The 27,310-nt window shown below is 39.3% G+C and overlaps 1 protein-coding gene and 1 non-coding gene across 2 annotated transcripts in view; one reads left to right on the top strand and one right to left on the bottom strand.

Moving 5' to 3' along the window:
* The first annotated feature begins 205 nt into the window (after window positions 1–205).
* Window positions 206–27,310, top strand: part of RABEP1 (rabaptin, RAB GTPase binding effector protein 1) — a 101,819-nt gene continuing 74,714 nt past the window's right edge. Inside the window, exon 1 of the mRNA XM_059998044.1 lies at window positions 206–457. Within this exon, the coding sequence (XP_059854027.1) occupies window positions 424–457 (34 nt within the window). The 5' untranslated portion in view covers window positions 206–423. The remainder of the gene's footprint in view (window positions 458–27,310) is intronic.
* Window positions 22,991–23,125, bottom strand: LOC132415618 (small nucleolar RNA SNORA70). Its single transcript, XR_009517338.1, has one exon. It is a non-coding gene; the product is annotated as a small nucleolar RNA SNORA70 (small nucleolar RNA).

The raw sequence follows: 27,310 nt of genomic DNA, 5'->3' as shown, positions 1-27,310 counted from the left end.
CGCCACTCTCCTTCTCTTCCCTCTCCCCCTCCTTCCCTATTCAGCCTCCCCCTCCCCCACCCCACCCTACCCGCCGCGCTCCCACAGCCCGCTCCGCTCCTCCTTCAGCCTCCCCCTCTCGCCGCGCTCCCCAACCCCTCGCGAAGCCCCGCCCCTTCCCTCAGGGGGACGTCACGTGCCGCCCCATCCCCCCGCGCCTGCGCGCTGCTTATTTCCCGCTGTCAGGATGAGGAGGCGGAGGTCGGCGCTCGGGTCCGTCTCTGCCCGCGGCTGTGGCGGCGCCGGCGGCTCCAGCCTTAGCGGTTCCTCCCTGGGCGGCGGCGGCGGCGGCTCGGTCGACGCCTCCTCCGCCAGCTGAGCCTGTGGGAGCCCGGGACGCCGCTTCCCCGCCCATCCCCGCTCCCCGAGGCCGGCCGCCCGGCCATGGCGCAGCCGGGCCCGGCTCCTCAGCCTGACGGTGAGTCGCCCACCATGGCAGGCGCGGCGGGCGCGGCCTTCCCGGCGCCGGCGTCGCGGGGAGACCTCCGGGCGGCGGGAAGGGCGCGCACAGGCCCCGGGGGTGACCCTGCCGGGCGGAGGCGGGAGCGCGCGGGTTCCGGCGCCGGCTGCGCGCGAGGGCGGTGCGGGGGCCTGGGCGGCCGTCGCTGGGGAGGGGGCGGGAGGTGCCGGCTTTAGCCCTGGCTGGGGTGGGGGTGGAGGGAGGGGCGTGAGGGGGCTGCTGGGGACCAGGCAGAAGCTGGGGAGCGTGGAGAGGGAGCTGCTGTGGGTAGCGGTGGGGCCGGCACGTGGGTTCTGCCCGTGGGGAGGATGGAAATCAGGAACATGTGCTATATTCGTTAAAGAAAAAAAAAATTGCTTAGGTAGTGGTGATGTGCCCTCCCCACGCCCCGCCCCCCATCCATGCCACTGAGCGCTTTGAGCTCAGTTTTGTGGCGTGAAACTGGTTGCGATCAGTAGCTGGATTTAGTAGCGTTCCTTGAGAGGCATTGTGGCTTAATGGTAAGTGCTGGGGCCTGGGCGTCTGCAGGACCTGGAGCCTTCACTAACAAGCACTATGCAGGTTTCTTAGCCTTTTTGAACTTGAGTATTCTCATGAAAAGAGGTTAATTCGAGCCTTTATATTTTACTTAGAAAGGAGGCAACATGTATTATGTAAACCGGTTAGTATTATTAAGGCGTTTTTTGGAAATAATGAGGAGAATGGTGAAGTCGAGGAAGCGTGTCTTTTATAGCACTTATATCCAAGGAAGGAAAAAGAGCCCCATCCTAATTAGTCCCAGGTGGTTGTCAGTCCTTCATGACCTTCTGGGAAATTGGCTTAAGCTCTGCTTCGGAGATTGACCACGTGGTTCCAGGTTTTACTACCTGGAGTTATGTTTGGAAAGACTGTGCCTGGTCCTTGGCAAGGTACTGCTGTATCTGGGCGAGAGAGTTCTTTCAGGTGTATTTCTGTAATCAGCGTGTGTGCTTAGAATCTTGTGTGAGTGGAATGTCGGGATTTGGTGCTGGGCCCATGGTAGGTCCTTAAAAACCTGCCTTTGCCTAGGATTGTCTCTTAAAATAATCTTTCATGAAGACCTTACTCTCTTTTGTTGCCTTTGAGGAACCTGAAACAATGTTATCAGATTTTAATGCTAGCTGCTTTCTTGGAAGTGTGTTCCAAAGCCTTTTTGCCTCTAGTTTTAGGTTTTGTTAGTTGCCTAAGGAGACATGTCTGGTACCCACATCTGGAGTTGTGTAAGAATCTGGTTGCTGTTTCTGTTTCAGTAGAACAGAAGGGAGGCATTTCTGGTGGACTGTTAGAGGAAACAGGGATGTTTTCAGGCTACATTTTAATCCTCACCTTTTGCATTTGGTGTCAGGGAAGAAAACTTCCCGTTTCCACAAACACCTCTTTGTTTTTGCAGACAGAGGCAGAATAGAGAGAGCCCCAGTGGCTTCTGGTTCTGATCTGGAGGGGTAGGTATGCTTAGCTGGCAGCTGCCTTCTCTTGAGTTGCATGGAAACAAACGTCTAGGACGGCTCAGGTGACATGACAGTCTGGAATCAAAATTCCCTGCCTCTTTCTAGATGTGAAATGGTCTTCCTTGTAAATAGGCAGAAGTGACTAAGCACTTGAAAGAGGCTAGGAAAAATTAGCTTTAGGAAATCTTGTATTCTTAGTACAGGTTTATTCCCTGTTTTTCAAATCCTGTGACCGTGGGATGAGATTTAGTTTGCATAGATTGCAGTATTTATTTTCAGTTAATGTAGTAAATGAGCAGCCACAGCTACTGTTTACAGAAGGAGAGAGAATTCGGTGTATTTGAACGCTTTGTATCAGTGTCTTAGAAGTTCATCTTGGGGATTTAATTTTTCTCTTTGGCTGAACTTAACATAGATCACTTCTTAACACTTTAGCTTTAAGCATGCTTGAATTTCCTAGCCCTGCTGATATCAAAAAAAAAACAAAAACAAAAAAACCAAACAGTTGCAGAATTCTTTTGAGTTAAACTGGCAGTAAAAGATAACTTTACTTTTTGACTTTAATCTAGCTTTTATCCCATTTTATTTATTTATTTGGCTGCACTGCGTGGCTTGTGTGCTCTTAGTTCCCTGACCAGGGATTGAACCCAGGCCCTCGGCAGTTAGAGCGCAGAGTCCTAACCACTGGACCTCCAGGGAATTCCCAGGTATCCCATTTTAGAGGCAGTTTTATTTTACGTTGACATTGTTTTCTTTTCCTTCTTTGACATAGGTTTATTTTTCATGGAGATATCGTAGATTAAGAAAAGAATTCATTTGTGTGTAAATCGACAGGGCAAAACGTAATAATTTTCTTTTAATTCTCTTTAATTTTTTCTTTTGTAAGTTTTTCGAAAACTATTTTTTTGATCATGCATCTTAGTTTACTCGTTCAGAACAAAGGTAACTTTAATAGTCAAAAAAATTTCAGCTTATTATTTCATTTTACCTTGATAATTCAAAGACTATATAGAATGTAAAATTTTTAAAATTTTAATATTTTTAAATCTAAGTTAAACTCTATCTTAGAAGCATTTGCTCTGATTTTACTTCATTTCTTTTTTATTTAAAAACACTGTATTCTAAAATCCTTCCATTAAAAAAGTATGGCTATTAAGAAGTGTGTCTCCTCCCATCTCCCGAAGGAAACCAGTATTAAGTTTTCTATCCTTCTTGACTTTTTTCTATAGTTAACACAGACATGCTGCCTTTTTCCCCTGAAATGGACATGCTTTACATACATAGGTCTGCAACTTGTCTATTTTGCTTATAAGTGTTAGCTATAATTATCATATACTTGTAAATGGTTATGTGGCCATATAATGTGCTATAGACACTGCATGCATTATTTCAGGAAATCTTCTTAGCAGTGAGGTGGGTACTATTATAATATTGTTCCTGTTTTATTGATGAGGAAACTGAAGCACAGAGAAGTTGAAAGTGCCTAGAGTTACATAGCTAGAAGTGAGGGGAGCCAGGATTCAAATCCAGGTCACCTGATGCCAGAGCCCTCGATCTGTTTACTAGATCGTGGACTACTTTCCAGTTCAATGTTATAGATCTACCTCATTCTTGTTAAAGAATGTTCTGTCATACGCATGTACCACACATGATTTATTTGCCTATATCTTTATTGATGTTTTAATTTTTTCATTATAAGCAGTTCTGTAATAAATATTCTTGTACATATTTTTCAGGTACTTTTGCTTTTACTTCTGTAAGACTGTGAATTAAAGGGCATGAGCTCTGAGTGAATTAAATTTTAATAACCATTGCTAGCTTACTCTCAAAAAGTATCAATTTACATACCTGCCAATAGTATATGAGAGGGTGGATTTCCTCTACACTTTTACAAACCCTGGATAATGTCAGTTGTTTTAAGTTTGTATCTTGTGATAGACAAAAAAAAAAAAAAAAGGTATTCTTCAGTTAACAAATGTTTGTGTGCCCAGTCTAGACCAAGCCTTATGCTAGGCCCTAGGAAATGAAATGACGAAGAAACCCAAACCCAGTCCCTGTTCCTAGGTGGTGAATCAGAAGGCCGTTAATTAGATAATCCCACAGACAAGTACAAAACTGCTCAACAAATATGAGCGTGTACTACTGGCCAGGCACAATTCTAGATATTTGAAATACATCAGTGGGCAACACAGATAATAAATAACCCTGCCCTAGTGTGGGAGAAACAGATATTAAACAACAAACATAAGCAAAACATATGGATTGTTAGGTGATAAGTGCTATGGAAAAAAGAAAAAATAGAGCAGGGTAAAAGGAATGGGGATAGGCTGGTTTTAAATAGGGTGGTCAGAGTAGCCTTATTGCATAGATGACATTTGACCAGAGACTTGAAGGTGATAGAAGAGGTAATATGAGGATATCTGGAGGAAGAGTGTTCCAGACATAGGGATCAATTCTTGCGAATGCCTTAGGGAAGGAATGTGTGTGGCATGTTTGAGGGATGGCATGGAGGTCAGTGTGGCTAGAATGAAATTATTGGGGCAGTGGGTGGAAGGAGGTGGGAGAGGAAGGGAGAAGAGAGTAGTAGAATATGAGGTGAAAGGTAATGGGGTGGTGGCAGGTCTTCTGGGCTCTAGAAGCATTGCAAAGATTGGCTTTCACTATGGGGAATCATTAAAAATGTTTTGAGCAGAGGAGTGATGTGATCTGACATAACATTTAAAAAAAAAAAAAAAACCACTCTGGTTGGTAGATTGGCAGTAGAGTAAAGGAAGGCAAGGGAGGCATTAATCCAGGAAAAAGATGATGAGGCTGAGACCAGGGTGCATTGGTGGAGGTTATATTTCGAAGGCATGGCCAACAGTATTTAGATTAGGTATGGGATGCAAAAGAGAGAGGTAGTCGAGGATCATTAGGAGGTTTTTGGGCTGAGCAGCTGTGAGAGGTACACAATGCAGTAATTGAGGAATTTGACCCATTTAGTTAGTCCAGGAAAGGTTTCTGAGGAAGTGGTCCTAGAGCTGAGATCCAATGGATGAGCAGGAGTCCCTTTTTGGAAGAAGCAGGATGAGTAAGATGACTGAAGAAAGGTCAGTGTGCCTGGGTAGAGATGATGAGAGGGTCAAATAGGTATAGGCTGGCCTGAGTGGGCTTTACTGTTAGAGCTCTAAGGGAAGCCACTGAACGGTTTTAAGTAGGTAAAATGATGGCTTTTTAATTTGTACTTTCCTGATAGTAATTGTATATATTTATTTTTTCTTTTGTTGTGCAGAAAGCTTTAATTTTTATGTAGACCTGATCACTTTTTAAAAAAACATTTATTTTTATTTGGTTGTTCCAGGTCTTAGTTGTGGCATGTGGGCTCCTTAGTTGCAGCTCGTGGGCTCCTTAGTTGCGGCATGCATGTGGGATCTAGTTCCTCAGCCAGGGATTGAACCCGGGCCCCCTGCATTGGGAGCATGGAGTCTTAACCAGTGCGCCACCAGGGAAGTCCTTTGACCATTTTAAAAAATTAATGGTTTCTGGGTTTCTTAGGAAGACCTCTTTTTATTAAAAAAACAAAAAACAACAAAAAAAAACCCAACAACAACGAAAACATCTCATTTTCACCACTTTCATAGCTTCATCTCTTATATTTAGTACTTTAGACCATCTGGAATTTATTTTTAAATTTAACAGGTAAAGTTTAATATAAAGAATTATTAACTAAACAGGAGATTACCTAAGAGAAAAAAAAAAACCCTAAAGAATACAGGAATAGTAGATACAGGGAGCAGCTACTGCCTCAAGGCTAAGGCAGAGCACCTAGGGAAGGAACAAATCTTCAAGAGGCTGCTCCCAGAACTGAAATCCAGACTTTGTTGGAGAGGGTACAGCTGTGGCCCTCTGAAGGGCAGTGATCATTGAGGGACCACGTCTGTAGAACTTCCTGGAAAGCTGCTTTCTGGCTTGCTGGGGGAAGCTGCCTGCATCTGGAATTTATTTTTGATGTGATATAGTGTTCTAACTTTATTTTTCTTCCAAGTGGATAAAGCCAATTTTTAAAAAAAAAATATTTATTTTATTTATTTATTTTTGGCCATGTTGGGTCTTCGTTGCTGCGCACGGGCTTTCTCTAATTGAGGCGAGTGGGGGCTACTCTTCGTTGCGATGCGCGGGCTCCTCATTGCGGTGGCTTCTCGTTGTGGAAAACGGGCTCTAGGCACTCCGGCTTCAGTAGTTGTGGCTCGCGGGCTCTAGAGCGCAGGCTCAGTAGTTGTGCTGCACGGGCGTAGTTGCTCCGCGGCATGTGGGATCTTCCCGGATCAGAGCTCGAACCCGTGTCCCCTGCATTGGCAGGTGGATTCTTAGCCACTGTGCCACCAGGGAAGCCCAAGCCAATTGTTTTAATACCATTTATTCAATAATCCATATATTTGGTTTATTATTACTTGATAAATCTCCCAACTACTAAACTTGATCAGAAACACAAAAGCCCTGAGCTTACCCCACAGTCTGACTAACACAGTCTCACTAACACAGACTGACACAGTCTGCCCCAGCACACAGTAGCCTGGGATTGTGTAATAATCCTTTAATTTGTATGTCTTACCTGACTACCTGTGGATGGAACTGCCTTTGACTCTTAAGGGCTCTGATTTCTAAAATATCTTGAGTACATCATATACTAGGTTTTTATTCAGTGAAATTTCATGTGCTCTTTTTGTATAATCAGTCATTACATTGAGTTTAGTCTTCATAGGAATATTTAGTAAACAATTCTGTTTATTTTTGTGTAGGACAGCTGTGCCAGGTAATGCGGAAGGGCTGTGGAAATGAACGAGATATAGTTCTGATTTCAGGAATTTTATGATCTAGTGGAGGGAATGGGCTTTAGGCACACTAATGTGAAATGAGGAGGCGCCTAGTGACAGTAGATAGTTCTCTGTTGGATCACAGGGGAAACTTACTACAAGTAGAACAGGGAGAGCTATGAAGGAAGGTGCCTTTGTTCAGTTTTCTCATTAGATACTTGAATCTCTTCCAAGTGGTAGACTAATTTCTGTTTGAATGCCTCTGGAGAGAGAAGGAACTCACGACATCCTAGTTTTGACTAGTTCTAATGTTTTGGTTATCCTTAATTAATTAAGTGGAAATTTGCCTCACCATTACTTTTACTCACTGCAGATGTATTTAACCTATAGAGAGTAGTAGATATAGAGACATATCCCTGAAAAGAATCTTAAAGACTATCTTCCGTCATTTTAGAGATCAGGAAGTTAAGGACTAAAGAAGCAGAAGTGACGTGCATTGTAGCAGAGCCAACAGTAGAATTTAGTAGTAGAGTGGGGTTGTCACCTGTCTTCTGGTTACTGCTTCTGTTTATGTAGAATGAACTTTCTCTAGCTGCATCATTATGACATTGCTAAAAAGGAATCATAGAATGGATGTAACTTGATTACAGTCAGAACGCATGAGACTTTTTCTTTTTTTTTTTTAATATTTATTTACTTATTTGGCTGCGCTGGGTGTTCGTTGTGGCACGTGGGATCTTGGTTGCCGCATGCGGGATTTTTTAGTTGTGGCATGTGGGCTCTTAGTTGCGGCATGCGGGATCCAATTCCATGACCAGTGATCGAACCCGGGCCCCCTGCATTGGGAGCCTGGAGTCTTAACCACTGGACCACCAGGGAAGTCCTGAGACTTCCTTGGTAATTATTTATTTTTCAATAATTGTAGATGCTGGAGGAACTGCCCCTGAGAAGGGAGAACCTGAAGTTATCAAGGAGAAAATAAATATGGACTAGATCTCTGAGGAATTAAGAGCAGATAAGATGCATCAAGAGCTTGAGTGTCAGGAGGAGAGACAGGGATCTCATCCTCCAAAACAGAAGGGAAAAAGGAAAGGATGTGTGAGAAAGAAAGGTAGAGAAAACTCTTGAGGTAGAAGAGAAACTGACTAAATATAAGTGTAGTCTCCATTCATTTATTCAACATATATGATTTGAGTATGAACTACGAACAGGGTAGACAAGGTGCCTGTCCTCATGGAAGTTGTTGTTTTGCAACCTTTATTACAGATGAGATTGTTTATACTTGGCTGGGTTCCTCATCTTAAGCACAGAACACAGAAAATAATTTGGCTATGTTCCCAGTTATCCTAAAGGTGATATAACCAGTACCATTTTAGATGCACAGGAGAGAAGTTAATTCATTATGTACATTGAATACCTTGGGCATTAGGATTTAACTCTGTCATGGAACCTGGGTTGAGAAAGGCTGTTAGAATAATAAGTACAGGGTATGATTGGGTCCTTATTGTGGGAAGTCCAATGGGGTGGGGGTGGGGGAACCATGATGTGGGTTACTATTCCATTGGTTAAGTGTATGAAAAATCAATACAAACTTGATAGTTACCATTTAGTCCCAAATTGATGTCTACTTGATTGCTTTCTCTAAGCTCCTGCTATATTTATTATTTATAAATAAACTGCTGCTGCCCACCTGGCCTCCCCCCCTCCCCCATCTAGATATTATATTCTCAGCTTTCTTAGCTACTATGGAATAGAGTCTGCCTGACACTACTTCTGTCTTTCATTTTATTGTGAACCTAGTAAGCCTCAGTTGACAGTTACAGAAGGGCCATTAACAGGTTAGATCCATCTCTATTGCAAAAATTTGTTCTGCATTTACTCCTGACAGATGAAATCCAGTCTTCCTAGAACATGGCCACTTTTTGTGGTAACTGTATTAGTAAATTCTTAACTTTGTTGGGCTGAAATCACTTCCCTACAACTTCTACACCATGGTTCTGGCCTCGTGAATGAGTCAAAATTAGTCTATGTTCTCTTCCACACAAAGGGTCTTCAGATACTTAAAGAGCTTGCTTCCATCTTGGCAGTTCCTCATGTGAGGATTCTGTACCCTCTCCATTCTTTGCAGCTTCTTTTGCTTGGCTAGCCAGATGTCCTAATACCATGTAGTTTGCTAGTGCTCTTCCTAAAATGGTGTCCCTAATATTAGTGGAATATTCCAGACATGGAATCTATGTGACTCGTGCAACAAACAGCAAAGATTTTTTGATCAAAACTCTCAACTCTTTTTGATGTATGCTAACGTTCCCTCAAATTTGTTTGATTTCTCTGTATCATATGAGTTCATAATAAAATGGAAGGTGTGATTTATTGAGGTGTTCTGTGCCTTGCACTGTGTTGTGTTTTTTTTAAAATTAGAGTAGTTTTATTTTCATAGCAAAATTGAACAGAAAGTACAGAGAGTTTTCTTATACCCCCTCCCTGTCAGACTCCCTGACCATCAACATTCCACACCAGTGTGGTACATTTTTAAACAATCGATGAACCTGCACATCATTATCATCCAAAGTCCATCACTTACATTAGTGTTCACTCTTGGTGTTGTACATTCTGTGGGTTTGGACAAACATGCAATGCATCTATCCATTGACCGTTGTAATATTATATAGAACAGTTTCACTGCCTTAGAAATGCCGTGTTCTACCTCCTCATCCCTCTTTTCCCCTGAATGCTTGGTAAACACTGATCTTTTTACTGTCTCCATGGTTTCTCCCTTTTACAGAATGTTATATAGTTGGAATCATACAGTTATGTAGCCTTTTTCATATTGGCTTCTTTCACTTAGTAATATACATTTAAGGTTTCTTCATGTCTTTTTGTGGCTTGGTAGCCCAATTCTTTTTTAGCACTGATTAATATTTCATTGTCTAGATGTACCAGTTATTCAGTTATTGAAGGACTTCATGATTGCTTCCAAGTTTTAGCAGTTATGAATAAATTACTATAATGCAGATTTCTGTGTGGATCTAAGTTTTCCACTCATTTGGCTAAATATTAAGGAGTGTGATTGCTGAATTATATGGTAAGAGTATGTTGAAGTGGCTGTACCATTTTGCATTCCCACCAGCCACAAATGAGCATTCCTGTTGTTCCACTTTTTCCAGCATTTGGCAAGTGTCTATGTTTTGGATTTTAGCCATTCTAGTAGATGTGTAGTGGTATCTCATTGTTTTAATTTGCAGTTCCCTAAAGACAGATGATGTTGAGGTTATTCACTATCTGTATATCTTCTTTTGTGAGGTGTCTGTTCAGAATTTTTGCTTAACTTTTAATGAAGTTGTTAATTTTCTTATTGTTTAGTTTTAAGAGTGCATTGTGTATTTTGGATAACTGAACTTTATCAGATATGTCTTTTGCAAGTATTTTCTCCAAATCTGTGGCTTGTCTTTGCCCTTGACAGTGTTTTTCACAAACAGAAGTTTTAAATTTAATGAAATCCAACTTATAATTATTTCTTTCATAGATCATGCCTTTGGTGCAGTATCTAAAAAGTCATTGCCATAACCCAAGGTCATCTAGATTTTCTACTATGTTTCACTCTAGGAGTTTCATAGTTTTGCATTTTACATTTAGGTCTGTGACTCATTTTGAGTTATTTTTTTTGTAAAGGGTGTAAAGTCTGTAGCTAGATTTTTTTCTTTCATTTTTGCATGTGGATATCCAGTTGTTCCAGCACCATCATTTGTTGAAAAGACTGTCCTTTCTCCATTGAATTGCCTGTCCTTCTTTGTCACAGATCAGTCTGCTATATTCGTGGATCTATTCCTAGGCTCACTATTCTGTTCCATATATATATTTGTGTATTCTTTCATAGATGTGATTTTAAATTTCTTAATTAAAAGATTTTTTTGTGTCAAAAATAACAAATGTTTGTTAAAAATTTATAAATGTATAATATGAAGGGAAAAGTCCATATAAGCTCATAAGCTCACCCCTCAGAGATAAACACTGATAAGGGTCTGGTAGGTATTTTTCTGGTTTTTTAAAAAGAAATGTGTATTCTGATGATTTAAAAGTGGAATCCTGCTATATACGCTCTTCTCAACCTTCCTTTTTCTTTATTTGTTTTTGATATAGATAATGTCATCATTTTTGAAATAGATCATTTTTGTGGCTGTATAATACAGATACACTATAATTTTTTAAAGTAAGTCCCCATTGATGAATATTTGTGCCGTTATTATAAAACTTCAGCTAATATCCTTGTACCTGTCTTCACAGGCTCATGTGAGTGTTTTTGTGTTATAAGTTCCTTGAACCAAAATTACTGAGTCAAAGAATATGAACGTTTAAAAATTTAATGGCAGGACTTCTCTGGTGGTCCAGTGGCTAAGACTCCCCTCTCCCAATGTAAGGGGTCTGGCTTCGATCCCTGCTCAGGGAACTAGATCCTGCGTGCATGCCTCAACCAAGAGTCCAAATGCCATAACTAAAGATCTCGTGTGCTGCAACTAAGACCCGGCGCAGCCAAAATAAATAAGTAAACATTTAAAAATTTAATGGCAAATGTCAAATTCTTTTTCAGAAAGGTTGGACAATTTACAGGCTCACCATCAGGGTATAAGAGAACTTATAGCTCCTTAATTTAAGAAATTATTTGCATATGGGGAAGTTGACCTCTTTATCATGTGTGTAGCAAATGTAGCAAAAATTTCCCCCATTTTGTTTTTTAATTTTGAGATGTTTTGGCATATGGGTTTTATCAGTTTTTTCCTTAATGGCTTCTAGGTTTCCTTCTACCTCTTTGTCTGTGTTACCTTCTAGTATTTACTTTTAAATGTTTGATCACTTTGGAATTTATTTTGATGTAAAGGCTGAGATAGGAATCTAGCTTTTACTCCTGTTTATTTTCAAATGGCTAGCCAGATAATATTGCACCATGTAGTGTTTAATCCATTTTTCTCAATTGATTTTGAAATGCCACCATTTATTATATGCTAAATATCCAGGAATACCTGAGTCCGTTTCTGAATAGTATTGTGTTTGATTGATTTATCTGTTCTGGTGTTACACCCATAGTTAAAATGACTTTTTTCCCTACTTTCTAATGTTTTAGTATTTTAAAGAGCCAGGAACCCTTCATTATTTATTTTCTAGAATTTTCCTGAACTATTCTTAGGTATTTACTCATTCAGATAAAATTTGGAATGATCACATTAAGTCTGCCCACCATGCTCCCCTCTACTGCCCCCTTCCCCCCCGCCCCCCAAAAAAAGACCTTAAAAAAACCCTCATTGATTTAGTTATAAACTAAGGAGAAAGGTGTATCTTTTTTTTTTTTTTTTTGCGGGCCTCTCACTGTTGTGGCCTCTCCCATTGCGGAGCACAGGCTCCGGACGCGCAGGCTCAGCGGCCATGGCTCACGGGCCCAGCCGCTCTGCGGCATGCGGGATCTTCCCGGCCCGGGGCATGAACCCGTATCCCCTGCATCGGCAGGCGGACTCTCAACCACCGCGCCACCAGGGAAGCCCATAGAAAGGTGTATCTTTAACAAGCATCTTTAGAGTGCCATAAAGCACTTTAAGTGCATTAATTATTTAATCCTCTGAATTCTTTAAGGTTGGTATTGTCCGTATTTCACAATGAGGAAATGAAAGTTTAGTAAATTGCTCAGGATCCAGGTTCCCATGACTTTTTTTTACTATTTAAATTCCACCCACTATCTCTCAGGTTAGTTTTATTTAAGTAAACTCTCAGATCATTAAAAAAGGGGCAAAGTTAAAACAAAAACCCAAGTTGTGTGTGTGTGTGTGTGCTTTTTAAACCATAAAGTACAAAGAAAGTATAAAGAAAACTGGACTTATAATTCTATCCTTTGGAATATTTTGTCATTTTAGTGTATTTCTGGCCATGTTTTATATCAACAAATAAAATTTTTAACCAGCTGATCATATTGCACATGTGGTTTTGTATTCTGCTATTTTTATTTTAATTATGATGTAAAATATTTCTGTTGTAAGCTTTTCAAAAAACGTTGGTTTTAAAAGTCTAATTTATCATATATTTGTTATATATTAAGTTATAAAAATAACTTAATTATTTTCCTATTACTGCCTATTTGATTATTTGTAAGATCTTGCTATTAGTAAATAATTCTACAGGAGACATCTTTGGACATTAGTCTTTGATGTCATCTTTGATTATTTCCCAGAGAGTTCTGGGTCAAAAAATATGAGGTTTTGATATATTTATATATTGCTAAATTGCTTTCCAGATATCTCGTTCTAGTTTACATTTCTGCCATTAGTGCTGATGTCTTTTACTGTCACCTCACCCTTGTTAACATTAAGTATAGACTTAATTATTACCAATAGCATAGGCAAAGTGGTATCTTATTGCTGTTTTAAGTTTCTAAATGCAACCTATAAGAGCAATAAGATACCATTTTGGTGGGTGTGATTAGGCTTTAAAAAATGTATTGACCATTTGTTTTCTTTGTGCATTGCCTCTTCATGTCCTTTGCCATTTTCTTATTAATTTATAAATATCTTTATTTCATGGACATTGGCCTTTGTCTTTTATTTGTTACAGATATTGTCCAAGTTTATTCTTTCTCTTATTGCTAATGCACGGTATAGAGAAGCCTAAGAATTCTTTTGAACAAACTTGATAATGCTTTGATACCTTCAAAGACCTGCTTTATCTCAGTATCAATTAGATATCCACTTATACTTTCTTCGTTTTTTGTTTTTTTCTGAAATTGTTGGCCTTTTTTTTTTTTTTTTTCAATATCATTTGAATTTTTAAGTTGTTTCTGTATGAGCTGTTTGTCAGGTTAGGACTTCCACATCTTTTATTAAGTCGTTAATTTTCTGTAAGCAGTTATTTTATAATTTTAGATAAAATTAATACTACCTATTGTAAACAATTTAGAAAATGCAGAAAAGCATAAAAAAATTACTCAAAGATAATATCCATTCACTTATTGATATGTTATCTTTCCAGGGTTTTTATATGTATATTTATTTTTTATTTTTTGGGTTGCATTGGGTCTTAGCTGCAGCATGTGGGATGTTCGTTGAGGTATGCGGGATCTTTCGTTGCAGTGTGCAGGCTTCTCTAGTTGTGGTGTGTGGGTTTTCTCTTCTCTAGTTGTGCGTGGCCTCCAGAGCATGTGGGCTCTGTAGTTTGTGGCACGTGGGCTCTCTAGCGAAGGTGTGTGAGCTCAGTAGGTGTGGCGCGTGAGCTTAGTTGCCCCACGGTGTGTGGGATCCTAGCTCCCTGACCAGGGATTGAACCCGCGTCCCCTGCATTGGAAGGTGGATTCTTTACCACTGGGCCACCAGGGAAGTCACTATATGTATATTAAAATATATGAAAAAAACGCTTTTAAAAGTTTAATGAAAATTCTAATATTTTTATAGGGTGTTGTTTCCACTTAAATTAAGTAATAAATGTTATTGTTAATGACTGCATAGTAATCCATTGTATGGATTCCATAACATGATTAACTAGGTCTCTCTTGGTATATATTTAAATTTTTTTTCCCATTGCAGTTAACACTGTAGTAAACATCCTGCTACATATATCTCTAAATATTTATGCAAATACTTATCTTAATAACCTTTGAAACAACTAATAAGGATTTATGTACATTAAAATTTTGATACTTGTGATATATATACATTTTGATGTATTCTTTTGTATCAGGAATACCTCTCATAGCAATTGGAAATCCAATCCCTAGTGGCTTAAACAAGTAAAGGGTTTTTTTGTGTGTAGCAAGTTTAGAAGTAAAGCATTCCAAGGTTGGTTCAGTTGTTCAAGGATGTCCAAGTTCCTTCTATTTTTTTTCTTTCTTTTTAAAAAATATTTATTTATTTGGCTGCGCTGGGTCTTAGTTGCAGCATGCGGGATCTTTAGTTGTGGCACACGGGATCTTTAGTTTGTGGCATGCGGATCTAGTTCCCTGACCAGGGCTCAAACCTGGGCGCCCTGCATTGGGAGCACAGAGTCTTAACTGCTGGATCACCAGGGAAGTCCTCCTTCTATTTTCTGTTTTCCTCCAATGTGAGCCTGTTTGCTCACATCTTTATTATTTTTTACTTGCAGATTCACTTCTGATTTCCTCTTGGGAGTATTTATTCCTTTAAATCTTTTAGTGTTTTTTTTTTCTTTTTTCTTTTAGTATTTTCTTAGTTCTCTTTGTTGGGTTTTCTGTTTTAGGCACATGGATCATCCATATATTGGGCATTCTTTGTTTCTCATAGCTGTTTCCTTTTTCATTGCTTTACTTTTTTTCCTTTACTTTGTAATTCATTGAGATTATTTCAGGTCTTTTTGATCTCTGACAGAATTGATTAATGGATTTCCTAATGTTGGGACAGATTTTGTATACCTGAGGTAAACTCAGCTTGTTTGTGATGGATTGTTCTAGTATGTATCTAGGTTAGGTTTGCCAATGTTTTAACTTTTTTTTTTTGCAAAATTACGTTCATAACTGAGATTGGCCTATAGTTTTACATTTTGGTACTACCTTGGGTTTTGGTGCCTTGATTATACTAGTCTAGTAAAATAAATTCGGAAACATTCCGTCTTTTATTATGCTGAAGACAGTTTAAATAGCATAGGATATATTTATTCCTTGTAGATTTGATAGAATTTGTTACGGTCTCTTTCGAAAAGGTTTCATCTTGAAACTTGTATAGATACCTCATAATTTGGGGGGTCATTTTTCTGTTGTTAGACATTTGCTTTTTTTGATGTTTTGGAATTCTGATGCTTTAAAGAAGTCAACATTCTTGCAATTAAATCTTTTTTTTTTTTGGCTGTGTTGGGTCTTCGTTGCTGCACGTGGGCTTTCTCTAGTTGCGGTGAGCAGGGGCTACTCTTTCATTGAGGTGCACAGGTTTCTCATTTGCGGTGCTTTCTCTTGTTGCGGAGCATGGGCTCCGGGGGTGTGAGGTTCAGTAGTTGCAGCACGTGGGCTCAGTAGTTGTGGCATGCAGGCTTAGTTGCTCTGTGGCATGTGGGATCTTCCTGGACCAGGGATCAATCCTGTGTCCCCTGCATTGGCAGGCGGATTCTTAACCACAGCGCCACCAGGGAGTTCCTGCAATTAAATCTTCATGCATACTCATCATTATTACTTCTTTAGGATATATTTTTGGCAGTGAAATTGCTTGGTTGAAAAGTATACAGAATTTTAAGACTTTTGCTGTCGATTACTGCATAGTTATCTGTCTTGAAACATACCCTGGATTTGTTTTAATCAGGTATGGTAAGGGGACAGAATTTTAGGATTAGAAGGGACTTTTTTTTTTAATTGAAGTATAGTTGATTTACAGTGTTGTGTCAATTTCTGCTGTACAGCAAACTGATTCATATATATATATTCTTTTTCATATTCTTTCCCATTATGGTTTTTTAAAAAATATTTATTTATTTGGTTGCATTGGGTCTTAGTTGTGATAGGCGGGCTCTTTAGTTGTGGCTCGCCAGCTCCTTAGTTGCCACACGTGGGCTCCTTAGTTGTGGCTCACGGGCTCCTTAGCTGTGGCATGCGAACTCTTAGTTGTGGCATGCGTATGGGATCTAGTTCCCTGACCAGGGATCAAACCCGGGCCCCTGCATTGGGAGCACAGAGTCTTAACCATTGTGCCACCAGGGAAGTCCTCCATTATGGTTTATCACAGGATATTGAATATAGTTCCTTGTACTCTACAGTGGGACCTTGTTGTTTATCAGTTCTATATATGATAGTTTGCATCTGCTAACCCCAAACTCCCAATCCATGCATCTCCCACCCTGCTTCCCCTTGGCAACCACAAGTCTGTTCTCTATGTCTGTGAGTCTGTTTCTGTTTCATAGGTAAGTTCATTTGTGTCATGTTTTAGTTTCCATGTGTAAGTGATATCATATGGTATTTGTCTTTCTCTTTCTGACTTAACTTCACTTAGCATGATAATCTATAGTTGCATCCATGTTGCTGCAAATAGCATTATTTTATTTTTGTTAATGGCTGAGTAGTATTCCATTGTATATGTACCACATCTTGGTCCATTCATCTGTTGATGGACATTTAGGTTGTTTCCATGCTTTGGCTATTGTGAAAAGTGCTGCTATGAACATAGGGGTGTATGTATTTTTTTGAATTTTAGTTTTGTCCAGATATATGCCCAGGAGTGGGATTGCTGGATCATATGGAAGCTTTGTTTTTATTTAATTAATTAATTTATCTATTTTATTTTTGGGTCTTTGTTGCTGCATGTGGGCTTTCTTTAGTGGTGGTGAGTGGGCTTCTCATTGCAGTGGCTTGTTGCGGAGCATAGGCTCTAGGCTCACAGCCTTCGGTAGTTGTGGCTCGTGGGCTCTAGAGTGCAGTCTCAGTAGTTGTGGCACATGGGCTTAGTTGCTCCACGGCATGTGGGATCTTCCTGGACCAGGGCTTGAACCCATGACCCCTGCATTAGTGGGCGGATTCTTAGCCACTGCGCCACCAGGGAAGCCCCTGATGTTTTTAGTTTTTTGAGGAACCTCCATACTGTTTTCCATAGTGGCCTCACCAACTTACATTCCCACCAACAGTAGGAGGGTTCCCTTTTCTCCACACCCTCTCTAGCATTTGTTATTTGTGGACTTTTTAATGATGGCTATTCTGACCAGTGTGAGGTGGTACCTCATTGTAGGTTTGATTTGTGTTTCTCTAATAATTAGTGATGTTGAGCATCTTTTCATGTGCCTTTTGGCCATCTGTATGTCTTCTTTGGAGAAATAACTATTTAGTTCTTTTGCCCATTTTTCGATTGGGTTGTTCGTTTTTTGTTGTTGAGTTGTATGAGCTGTTTGTATATTTTGGAAACTAAGCCCTTGTCAGTTGTATCGTTTGCAAATATTTACTCCCATTCCATAGGTTGTCTTTTCGTTTTGTTTATGGTTTCCTTTTGGAAGGGACTTTTTACCTGTCTTCTGGTGTTTCACTTTGTATCTGAAGTTCTCAACCCTTCCTATCAGTTTATAACAGATTTCTTACCTTTGTCACTATTGACATTTTGCGCTGTATTCTTCTTTGTTGTGTATGACTGTCCTGTACATTGTAGGATGTTAAATAAGCAGCATCTTTGGCCCCTACCCACTAGATGCCAGTACCCTTACCTATGCACCCCCCCCCCGACCCCACCCCTGGTTGTGACAACCAAAAATGTCTCCAGACATTGTCAAATATCCTCTGGGAAGCAAAATCACCTCCAGTTGAGAACCACTGGTTTATAACAAAATGCTTTAGAATGCACTGTTACCATTCTGATAAAGTTATACAAATGACTTAAAAAAAACAAACCCTAACAGTATAATGCCTTTAGTGTGAAGGAAAATAACTTATAATTAAGTATATATATTTCAACATGTAAATTAATGTGTGACTAAATAAAAGAGCCACCCCTAGAAGGTGGTATTACACTTGTTTATAAGTCCTATATTAATCACTATTAAATACTTATAGTCACAGGGAAATCTTTCTAGGCCATGGCAGGTCAGTGTTTGAACCCAGCTCTGCCACTTCCTAGCGGTGCAACAATAGGCATTTTACTTAATTTCTCAGAATGTTTTCTCACCTATAACTGGGGATGGTATGCCTACTTTATGGTTTGTTTTGAAAGTTTAATGAGCCAGTGTATAAAATAACTTGCCTAAGAGCTATATGTAAATTATATAATCCTTGCTACAACCCTAGAAGGTAGTACTATTCTAGTCCCCATTTTTACAGGTAGAGAGAAGGAACCAGTTTATAAGTGGCAGAGCTGGGATTCAAACATTAATTCCAGAGCCTGTGCTTTCAACTATTATGCTGTACGGCTTCCCATATAATACCTAATGAATAGGGGATACTTAACTGTTAGTTCCTGTTATTTAATTCTTTTTTCTAGCTTTGAGAGACACCCCCTCACCCTCCTCTCCATGTCATTAACATCAGCGCTCTCTCCTGGAAATTTTTTTACCTACTGGTTTCTCATTTCCCCTTCAGGGACATATAATTAATCTTCTTCATCCACACTTAGGATAACTATTTATCAAAATTCTGATGCCTTTCTATGTATGACTTTGATATTTCTGAAAGGCTCATAAATAATGCATTCAACTTCCCTTATAAATAAAATATAATGCTTGTCTTTTTATTATTTATTTATGAAGAACTTCTTTTCTGATAAATAACTTCTAATATCAGCTGTGTGGTTATATTGTAGCCTTTTTATAACACAAGTGTAGGGAGATAAGAAATTACATCTACATTTTAGGTTTTCCATGTTACAATGAAGGACAGTATGTACATAGGGAATTTGATTTGTTTTACAGTATAATCATATATGGTTCCAAGAGGTATCATATGTTGTGTTAGGCTTGACTTGTTCCTATGTAAACGATAAAAAAAAAAAAAATCTTCAAAAAAAAATCTTCAGAATATTCTGAGCAAATTTTCATTTTATATTAAAGGAATTTGGTAACCAGAAGTAATTAAATTTTTAATTAATAGTTCTCTACTGTGAATTGTATGTGTGAATATGTATAATGCCCCTTTATATGGAATGGTGGAGGGATGGTTTTATGGGCACATTATTTTTCAGCTGATTTAGACTTAAGCCCTCAAACACAGAAATGGTAAGACTTTAAAAAAAAAAGCAAACTTAGTCTTTTATATGGAATTTTTAAAACACTTGAAAAGTAAAGAGTTTAGTATGTAGACCCATCACCCTCTCTCTGTGTATCATGATTATCAATGCATGGCGGGTCTTGTTTCACCTATAGCCCTCCCCACCTTCCCTCCTGGATTTTTTGTTGTTGTTGTTTTTTTGTTTTTTAATTAATTAATTTATTATGGCTGCATTGGGTCTTCGTTGCTGCACGTGGGCTTTCTCTAGTTGGTTGAGCAGGGGCTACTCTTTGTTGCAGTGCACGGGCTCTAGGTGTGCAGGCTTCAGTAGTTGTGGCTTGCGGGTTCCAGTAGTTGTGGCTTACAGGCTTAGCTGCTCTGTGGCATGTGGGATCTTCCCGGACCAGGGATTGAACACGGGTTCCCTCCATTGCAGTGGTTACGAATCTGCCTGCCAATGGAGGGGACCCGTGTTCAATCCCTGGTCCGGGAAGATCTGTGGCACGTGGGACACGGGTCCCCTCCATTGGCAGGCAGATTCTTAACCACTGCACCACCAGGGAGGTTCCCCCTCCTGGATTTTTTAATAGCAAAACTCAGACATTAGATGATTTCATTTGGAAACATTTTAGTATATATGTAAACATAAAATGCAATACTACTATATCACCTAAAAACAGTAACTAATTCTTTAGTGTTTCTGAATATCTAGTCAGTGTTGAAATTTCCTCAGTTGTCTCAACTTAAAAAAAAAAATTGTTCAAATCAGGATCCAAAATAAAAGCTATCCTTAAGATTGGTTGGTGTGTCCTGTCTGTTTTTTTCCCTTACAATTTGTCTGTTGAAGAAATCCACCCTGTAGATTGTTCACACCTGGAATTTCCTAATTGCATCCATGTTGTGTTGGTCTCCATATTCTTGTGCCTTCTGTGTTTCCTCTAAATCGGTAGTTTGATCTAAAGTAGTGATTAGGTCCAGGTTTTTGTTTGTTTGAAATACGGTTTTATGTGTTATATTTTTTGGTGGTGGTTTTGTTGTGCTTTTTAAAAGAATATTTCAAAGTGGTAGCGTGTACCTCTATCAGGAGGTTCATAATGTCTGGTTGTCTCTTTGAGATGTTAGGACTGTTGATCATTGCCTAGATTTCTCCATTCATTAGGATTTGTAAAACAGCAAGTTATTAGCTGGAATAGTTCTGTAAAGAAAAATTCTCCTTGTATATTTTGCTACCTTATGGTGTAGGAAATGGAGAATAAATGCTTACTACTTTTCTCTTTGGTTACCAGTTTTCAAAATAATGACTTGGTTGCCTACAACCCTTCAAAGGTAACTAATCAGGGTTTTTTTTTCCTTCGTATATCATCAAGAACACATGGATTTAAATAATGTATATGTTTTGGGCTTCCCTGGTGGCGCAGTGGTTGAGAGTCCGCCTGCCGATGCAGGGGACACGGGTTCGTGCCCCGGTCCGGGAAGATCCCACATGCCACGGAGCGGCTGGGCCCGTGAGCCATGGCCGCTGAGCCTGCGCGTCCGGAGCCTGTGCTCCGCAACGGGAGAGGCCACAGCAGTGAGAGGCCCGCGTACAGCAAAAAAAAAAAAAATGTATATGTTTTACTTCATTGTAGTTACTGATTATATTAGTTTACTATGGCTGCTCCAACAAATTACCATAACTGGGTGGCTTAAAACAACAGAAGTTTATTCTCTCACAGTTGAGGAGGCCAGACGTCCAGAATCAGAATCACTGGGCTGAAATCAAGTGTCAGCAGGTCTGTACTCCTTCCAGAGGTTCTAGGGGAGCATCTGTTCCTTGCCTCTTCCTGCTTCTGGTGGCTGCTGGCATTCCTTGGCTTCCTCACTCCAGTTTCTGCTTCTGTTATCACATTACATAGTCCTCTTTGTGTCTGCTGAGGAACTCCTGTTTCTTATAAGGGTAGATATGATTGCATTTATGGCTCACTGGATAGTCCAGGGTAAACTACTCTTTTCAAGATCCTTAACTTAATTATATCTTTTACCGTATAACGTAATATTTATATGTTTGGTGATTAGGAAATTAATACATCTGAGGGGAAGGGTTGGTTCAACCTACCACACTGATGCTCAGATTATCTCATCTTTGGCCATTAAATCCTTTAAGTCGACTCCTTTGTTACAAAGGGAAGTCCTTTGATAAAACCCCAGTAGGTGCCAAGATGTTCCAGGTTTATCTTGTATATTTCCTGCCCCAGGCCGGGAATCAGAGTTTTTCCAAGGAACCCTGGTTACTTTTTGTGGGAAACAGTGTTTAGAGACCACATTCTAGGTGCTAGGGGCATAGCATGTATTTTTCTTAGCAATTTTTCTGAAATAAATTACGCTTTTACTTTGTTTTCTTAAACAGAGTACACTGGATATCACTGAATCTTTTATCAATGACTTAGTATGAACATTAGTTTTGGGACCAAGCTATATACTGGTGACTTCCCCAAGTGCTGCTGAATTTTTAAAAATTAGGTTTGTTTGCTTTTACTTTAAATGTAACCAAATTCCAGTTCAGTTCTAGTCATTGTTTTATTTTTTCTCTGTGACCCAGTCATCCAGTCTGTGGGACTTGTTTCTCACCTATGGGGCTTTTCAACGAACTGCACTAATCTCTAAACTCTGCTTTTTCTATATCCTTTGTTCTCTGACTCTAAGCAAAACTAAGTTTGTTAGGAGATAAAATTGGATCTTATAGAGTATAATAGTAAGTCAGATGGGAAGGGAAGTCTACTCAGCTAAGCATTCGAATGCATGAGGTTTTCATTTCTATTAAGCTTGAAGGCTCTTTTGGAGGTGGAGCAGTGTGGTGGGGGAGGGCTAGTTGCTCTTTGATGCGTGGTGAACAGTGCCAGACCTCTGGTAACAGCTTTAGTAAAGGTATTCATTTATTTGAATTTGAAAACGATTCAGAGTTTAACCAATAGCTTAAAAAAAAAAAACACTTTATTTTAAAATGGTTTTAGACTTATGGAAAAGTTGGAAAGATAGGACAGAGTTTTCATATACTGCACATCCAGGATCCCTTGTTAAAAACATGATGTATTAGTATAGTACATTTGTCAGTATTAATGAACTAATATTGACACATTACTCTTAACTGAAGTCCCTGCTTTATTCAGATTTTCTTAGCTTTTTCTTTTTTGGCAGAAAAGTAGAATTTATTGGTGGGCGTGAGTAAGGAGGGGACAGTGCCAAGGCTCTCATGAGTCCAGGGCCCGCTATTTGTCCAGGGGCCACGATTAGGGATGTATTTGACCCCACAGCCATCTGGGATGAGCCGCTTTTCTGCCACCATATTTTCAAATTCATCTGTATTAAACTTAGTAAATCCCCACTTCTTGGAGATGTGGATCTTCTGGTAGCCAGAGAACTTCAGCTTGGCCCTGCGTAGGGCCTCAGTCACATGCTCCTTGTTCTGCAGCTTGGTGTGGGTGGACATTATGACTTGGCCTATGTGGACCCTGGCCGCTGTGCCCTGGGGCTTTCCAAAGGCACCATGCATACCTGTCTGGAGCCTACATTGGGGACAGCACGCCAGTCACGAACGTTCACTGGAAAGGGCTGTTTCCAGGCTCTCTTAGGGCAACCCATACAGGCAACAGGCTGCATACACTATGGAGGAGGCTGCTGTTTGCAGCCGTTGCACACCGGGCCCCCACGGAGAAAAGAGCATGGTTGGCTTAATTGGCTGCAAAGCCTTAGTTTTTTCTTAATAACCTTTTTCTGTTTCTAGATACTATCTAGACACCACATTACATTTAGTCGCCATGTGTACTTTGGCTCCTCTGGACTGTGACAGTTTCTCTGACTTTTTGATGACCTAGTCAGTTTTAAGAAGCACTGATCCGGTATTTTTAGACTGTCCGTCGGTTGGGATCTGGCTTATGTTTTTCTCATGAATAGACTGGAATTGTGGGTTTTGGGGAGAAGACCACACAGGTAGAGTGCCACTTTTGTTGCATCATATCAAGGATGCATACTATCAGCGTGGCTTATCAGTGTTATCTGTGTTGATGCTAGCCTTGATCATCCCTGCTGGGTAGTGTTTGTTACAGTTTCAAGAAACTGAAGTTTCTCTCCCTCCCTCCCTGGCCTTTCCATACTGGTATCCTTCGGAAGGAAGTCAGTATGTGCCTCCACGTACTGTCATGAAATAAATCAACCGGGTTGATTATAAGCAGATTTTCTAGAGTTTTTTCTATCTTCTAACCAATGTTAACCTTTGTGGATTTTTTCTTTTAATCAGTGTCTAGAATTCTATGAGCAGTTTTTAAGAGAATGGTGATGGGAGTGACAATATGGTATGTTTCACTTAGTGTTTTTTGTTGCAGACAAAACATTTTGTCTGGTTTAAGTATAAAAGGAATTTTTGAGAAGATGTGAAGTAGTTTACAGAGTCATTGAGAAAGCGGGGAGACATAGATTGTAGGCCGTTGGTTCTCAAACTCTAGCATGCATCTCAAGAGCTTATTAAAGCACATTTCTGGGCCCCACACCCAGAATTTCTGAATCAAGATGGTCTGGGATGGAGTCTGAGAATTTGCACTTTTAACATGTTCCCAGGTGATAGTGATTCTGTGGTCTCAGAAGCACACTTTGAGAATCACTGCTGTCTCTGGCTAAAAGCTGCCACAGAACTGGCCTGACAGGCAAGACTGTTTTCTCTGGTGCTGAGGAGCATATGAAGCTCCATTATAATACAGTTGCTATTGCTACTTTCACTGATGCCGTTTCTGCTTCAGGAACTGGACTAACCGCTGGGAAGCTACTGAAAGCCTTACAGCAGCAAGAATGGAACCTTGTTTCTTTATACTGCTCAATTCTGAACTGAAGTTGCAATTGTGTGTGTCTGATTGGAGAGCCTTAGGTGACATGCTTGCATTCTGGTTTCAAGCGAGACTGGGAATTTGTGTTTGAATTCTGTTTTGGAGAGCTGAAACTCATAAAATGGAATGTCTTTAAATGTAGAAAGACTAAAAAATGATGGGCAGCCGTGGATATGACAGTTGTCTACTACAGCAGTGCTCTGCAAGGGGAGAAAGAACTTGCACCAGAATGTAAATTAGTGTACTGCTTCCTTCATCAGAAAATGCCCGATGAACTGAGCAATGTGCTTAGTGTCTTAGTTGATTTTATGTTCTTACACAAACTCCTTATCTTATTAGACCAGCAACAGTCTGCATACTATAGTAGAGTAACACTGTGCTAACTGTAAAAGCACAGGGGAAAAGGGAATCTAGTGTTTTAAGATGACTGATCTTAGTGTATAAGTTGGCCCTGAAGTATGGTGATACTTGAAGCAGGCTGGCAAATTGGGAAAAATGGAGAGTGTAAGAAAAATAGAGGTAAAACTGAGAGCTCAAAATATCCAGGGTATCACCCCCCACCATAAGCTCTCTAGGACAGTGCTGTACAGTAGAGATGTAGTGTGAGCCAAAGGGTGTAACTTAAGTTTTTTCTAGCAGCCACATTAAAAAAGTAAAAAAAATCAAAACAAACACTTGCAAATACAGAAACAGGTGAAATAAATTTAAAAAAATAACGGCTTTATTGAGATTTAATTCATATAGCAAAATAATTTTAATTAAATTAAAACCATTAAAACCATTTAATTTAATTAAAACCATTAATTAATTAGTGGTTTTAACTCAAAACCACTAATCTTTTAGTTGCTATGGATTTTCCTTTTCTGGACATTACATATAAATGGAATCATACAATATGTAGCCTTTGGTGTCTGGCTTCTTTCACTTAACATAATGTTTTGAAGGGTCATCCATCTTGTAACTTCATTCCTTTTTTGGACATATAATAGTCCGTTGTCTGAATATACCAAATTTTGTTTAGCCATTCATCAGTTGATTGACATTTGGGTTTCCTTTTTTTAGCTATTATGAATAATGCTTCTCTGAACATTTGTGTATAACTTTCTGTGGAGATTAATAATGTATTTTATTTACCCAGTATATTCCAGATGTTACAGTTTCTACATGTGATCACTATAGAAAGTATTAATGAGATAATAAAATTTTTTTTGTACTAAAGTCTTCAAAATTCCATATATATTTCATACTTAACACATATCTTAATTTAGATAGCCACATTTCAGGTGTTCAGTAGACTCATGTAGCTAGTGGCTGCCATATTGGAAAGCCAAGAAGTAACTCATTGGGACTTACGTGCAAAGTGGGGAAAGTCGCAGTTTTCCCCGTGTCAGAGATGTTTGCTTGCTGGCTCCTAGACAGATATGCATTACTGTCTTGCTCCCTTTGCCTTTGATTGTTCCCAGTTGAATACTCTTCTCTCCTTTGCTTCTTTAGATCCTTGCTATCTTTTAAAATCCTGACTTATGTTCCTCTTCATCAGTGGGTTTTAGTTATTCCAGCTCACTTTTTCATTTACTTATTTATTTAGTAAATGTTTATTGAACACCTTCCGTGTGCTAGTCACAGTTCTAGGTGTTAGAAATGTAGCAACGAGCAGAATACATAAAGTCTCCATTTTCGCTGAGGGTCTGCTTGAGTATGGAGCAATATTTAAACAGTCAGATATTTAGAGAAATAATTTCAGATAGTGATAAGTGCTATGAGGATAATAAAACTGGCTATGAGGATAGCATTTAGGCTGTTACCAAGCACTGATTTATTCTTGTGATTGTAAACACATACCACAATAAAGCTGATTAAAAAATAATTTATGCTAAAATTTACTAGTTTTAACTATATAGATTCATGAGTTTTCACAAACCTATATAGTTTGTAACCATCACCATAATTGTTTTATAGAACGTTTTACCCCAAAAAGTTCTTTCATGACACTTTGTGGTTAAATTCCCCCCCCCCCCCCACTTCTGGGCAAATGCTGATCTGCTTTCTGTCATTATAGTTTGTCTTTTCTAGAATTCATATAAGTGGGATCATACTTTTTGTATCTGATTTCTTTCACTGAGCGTGATGTTATTGAGATTTAGCCGTGTTGTGTGATTAGTAATGCATTCCTTTTTGTTGCTGTCTAATATTCCATTGTATGGATACACTATTATTGGTCCATTTATAGTGGGCATTTGGGTTATTTCCAATTTTTGGCTATTATAAGTAAAGCTGCTGCAAGCATTTGTGTACAGATCTTTGTGTGGAAATATGTTTTCATTTGTAGGATTTCTGTATCATATGGTAGGTGTGTGTTTGTAAGGAACAGCCAAACTGTTTTCCAAAGTGGTTGTACTATTTTGCATTCCCACCAGCAACCTTACAGACAGTTGGTTAATTCAAGCACAAAGTAAGGATTAAATGCAACTTCACTGATAGTGAATTCTCAGAGTTCCAAGCCAGGTCCTGAAGTGGCATGATGTAGTTCTACTTGTGAATGCCAGTAGAGTTAACAGGCATTCAGTTTTTCAGAAAACTGAATTCTTTCGGCTGTTTCCTTAAGTAAGCCTTCTTTAAGTTTTAAACTTAAGATATTTAAGTTTTGAATAGCTTTCTTTGTCTTGTAAGTGGGGCTCTAAAATATTTAAATATCCAATATTATCTGATAATAATATAAGCAGACTGATATCTGCTTATCAGTCCAGTGAGAGTCATGCTTTTTCTTTTTTTTGTCCAGTTTTTTTTTTGTTTAATTTTTATTGGAGTATAGTTGCTTTGCAATGTTGTGTTAGTGTCTGCTGTACAGCAAAGTGAATCAGCTATACATATACATATATCCCCTCTTTTTTGGATTTCCTTCCCATTTACGTCACCACAGAGCATTGAGTGGAACTCCCTGTGCTATACAGTAGGTTCTCATTAGTTATCTATTTTATACATAGTATCAATAGTGTATATATGTCAATCCCAGTCTTCCAATTCATCCCACACCCCCTGCCCTTCCCCTTTGT

This window comes from Delphinus delphis, chromosome 19 (genome assembly GCF_949987515.2).
Source record: "Delphinus delphis chromosome 19, mDelDel1.2, whole genome shotgun sequence".
Lineage (NCBI taxonomy): Eukaryota > Metazoa > Chordata > Mammalia > Artiodactyla > Delphinidae > Delphinus > Delphinus delphis.
The sequence above is the reverse complement of the archived record's forward strand: the minus strand, read 5'-3'. Positions and strand labels throughout refer to the sequence as shown.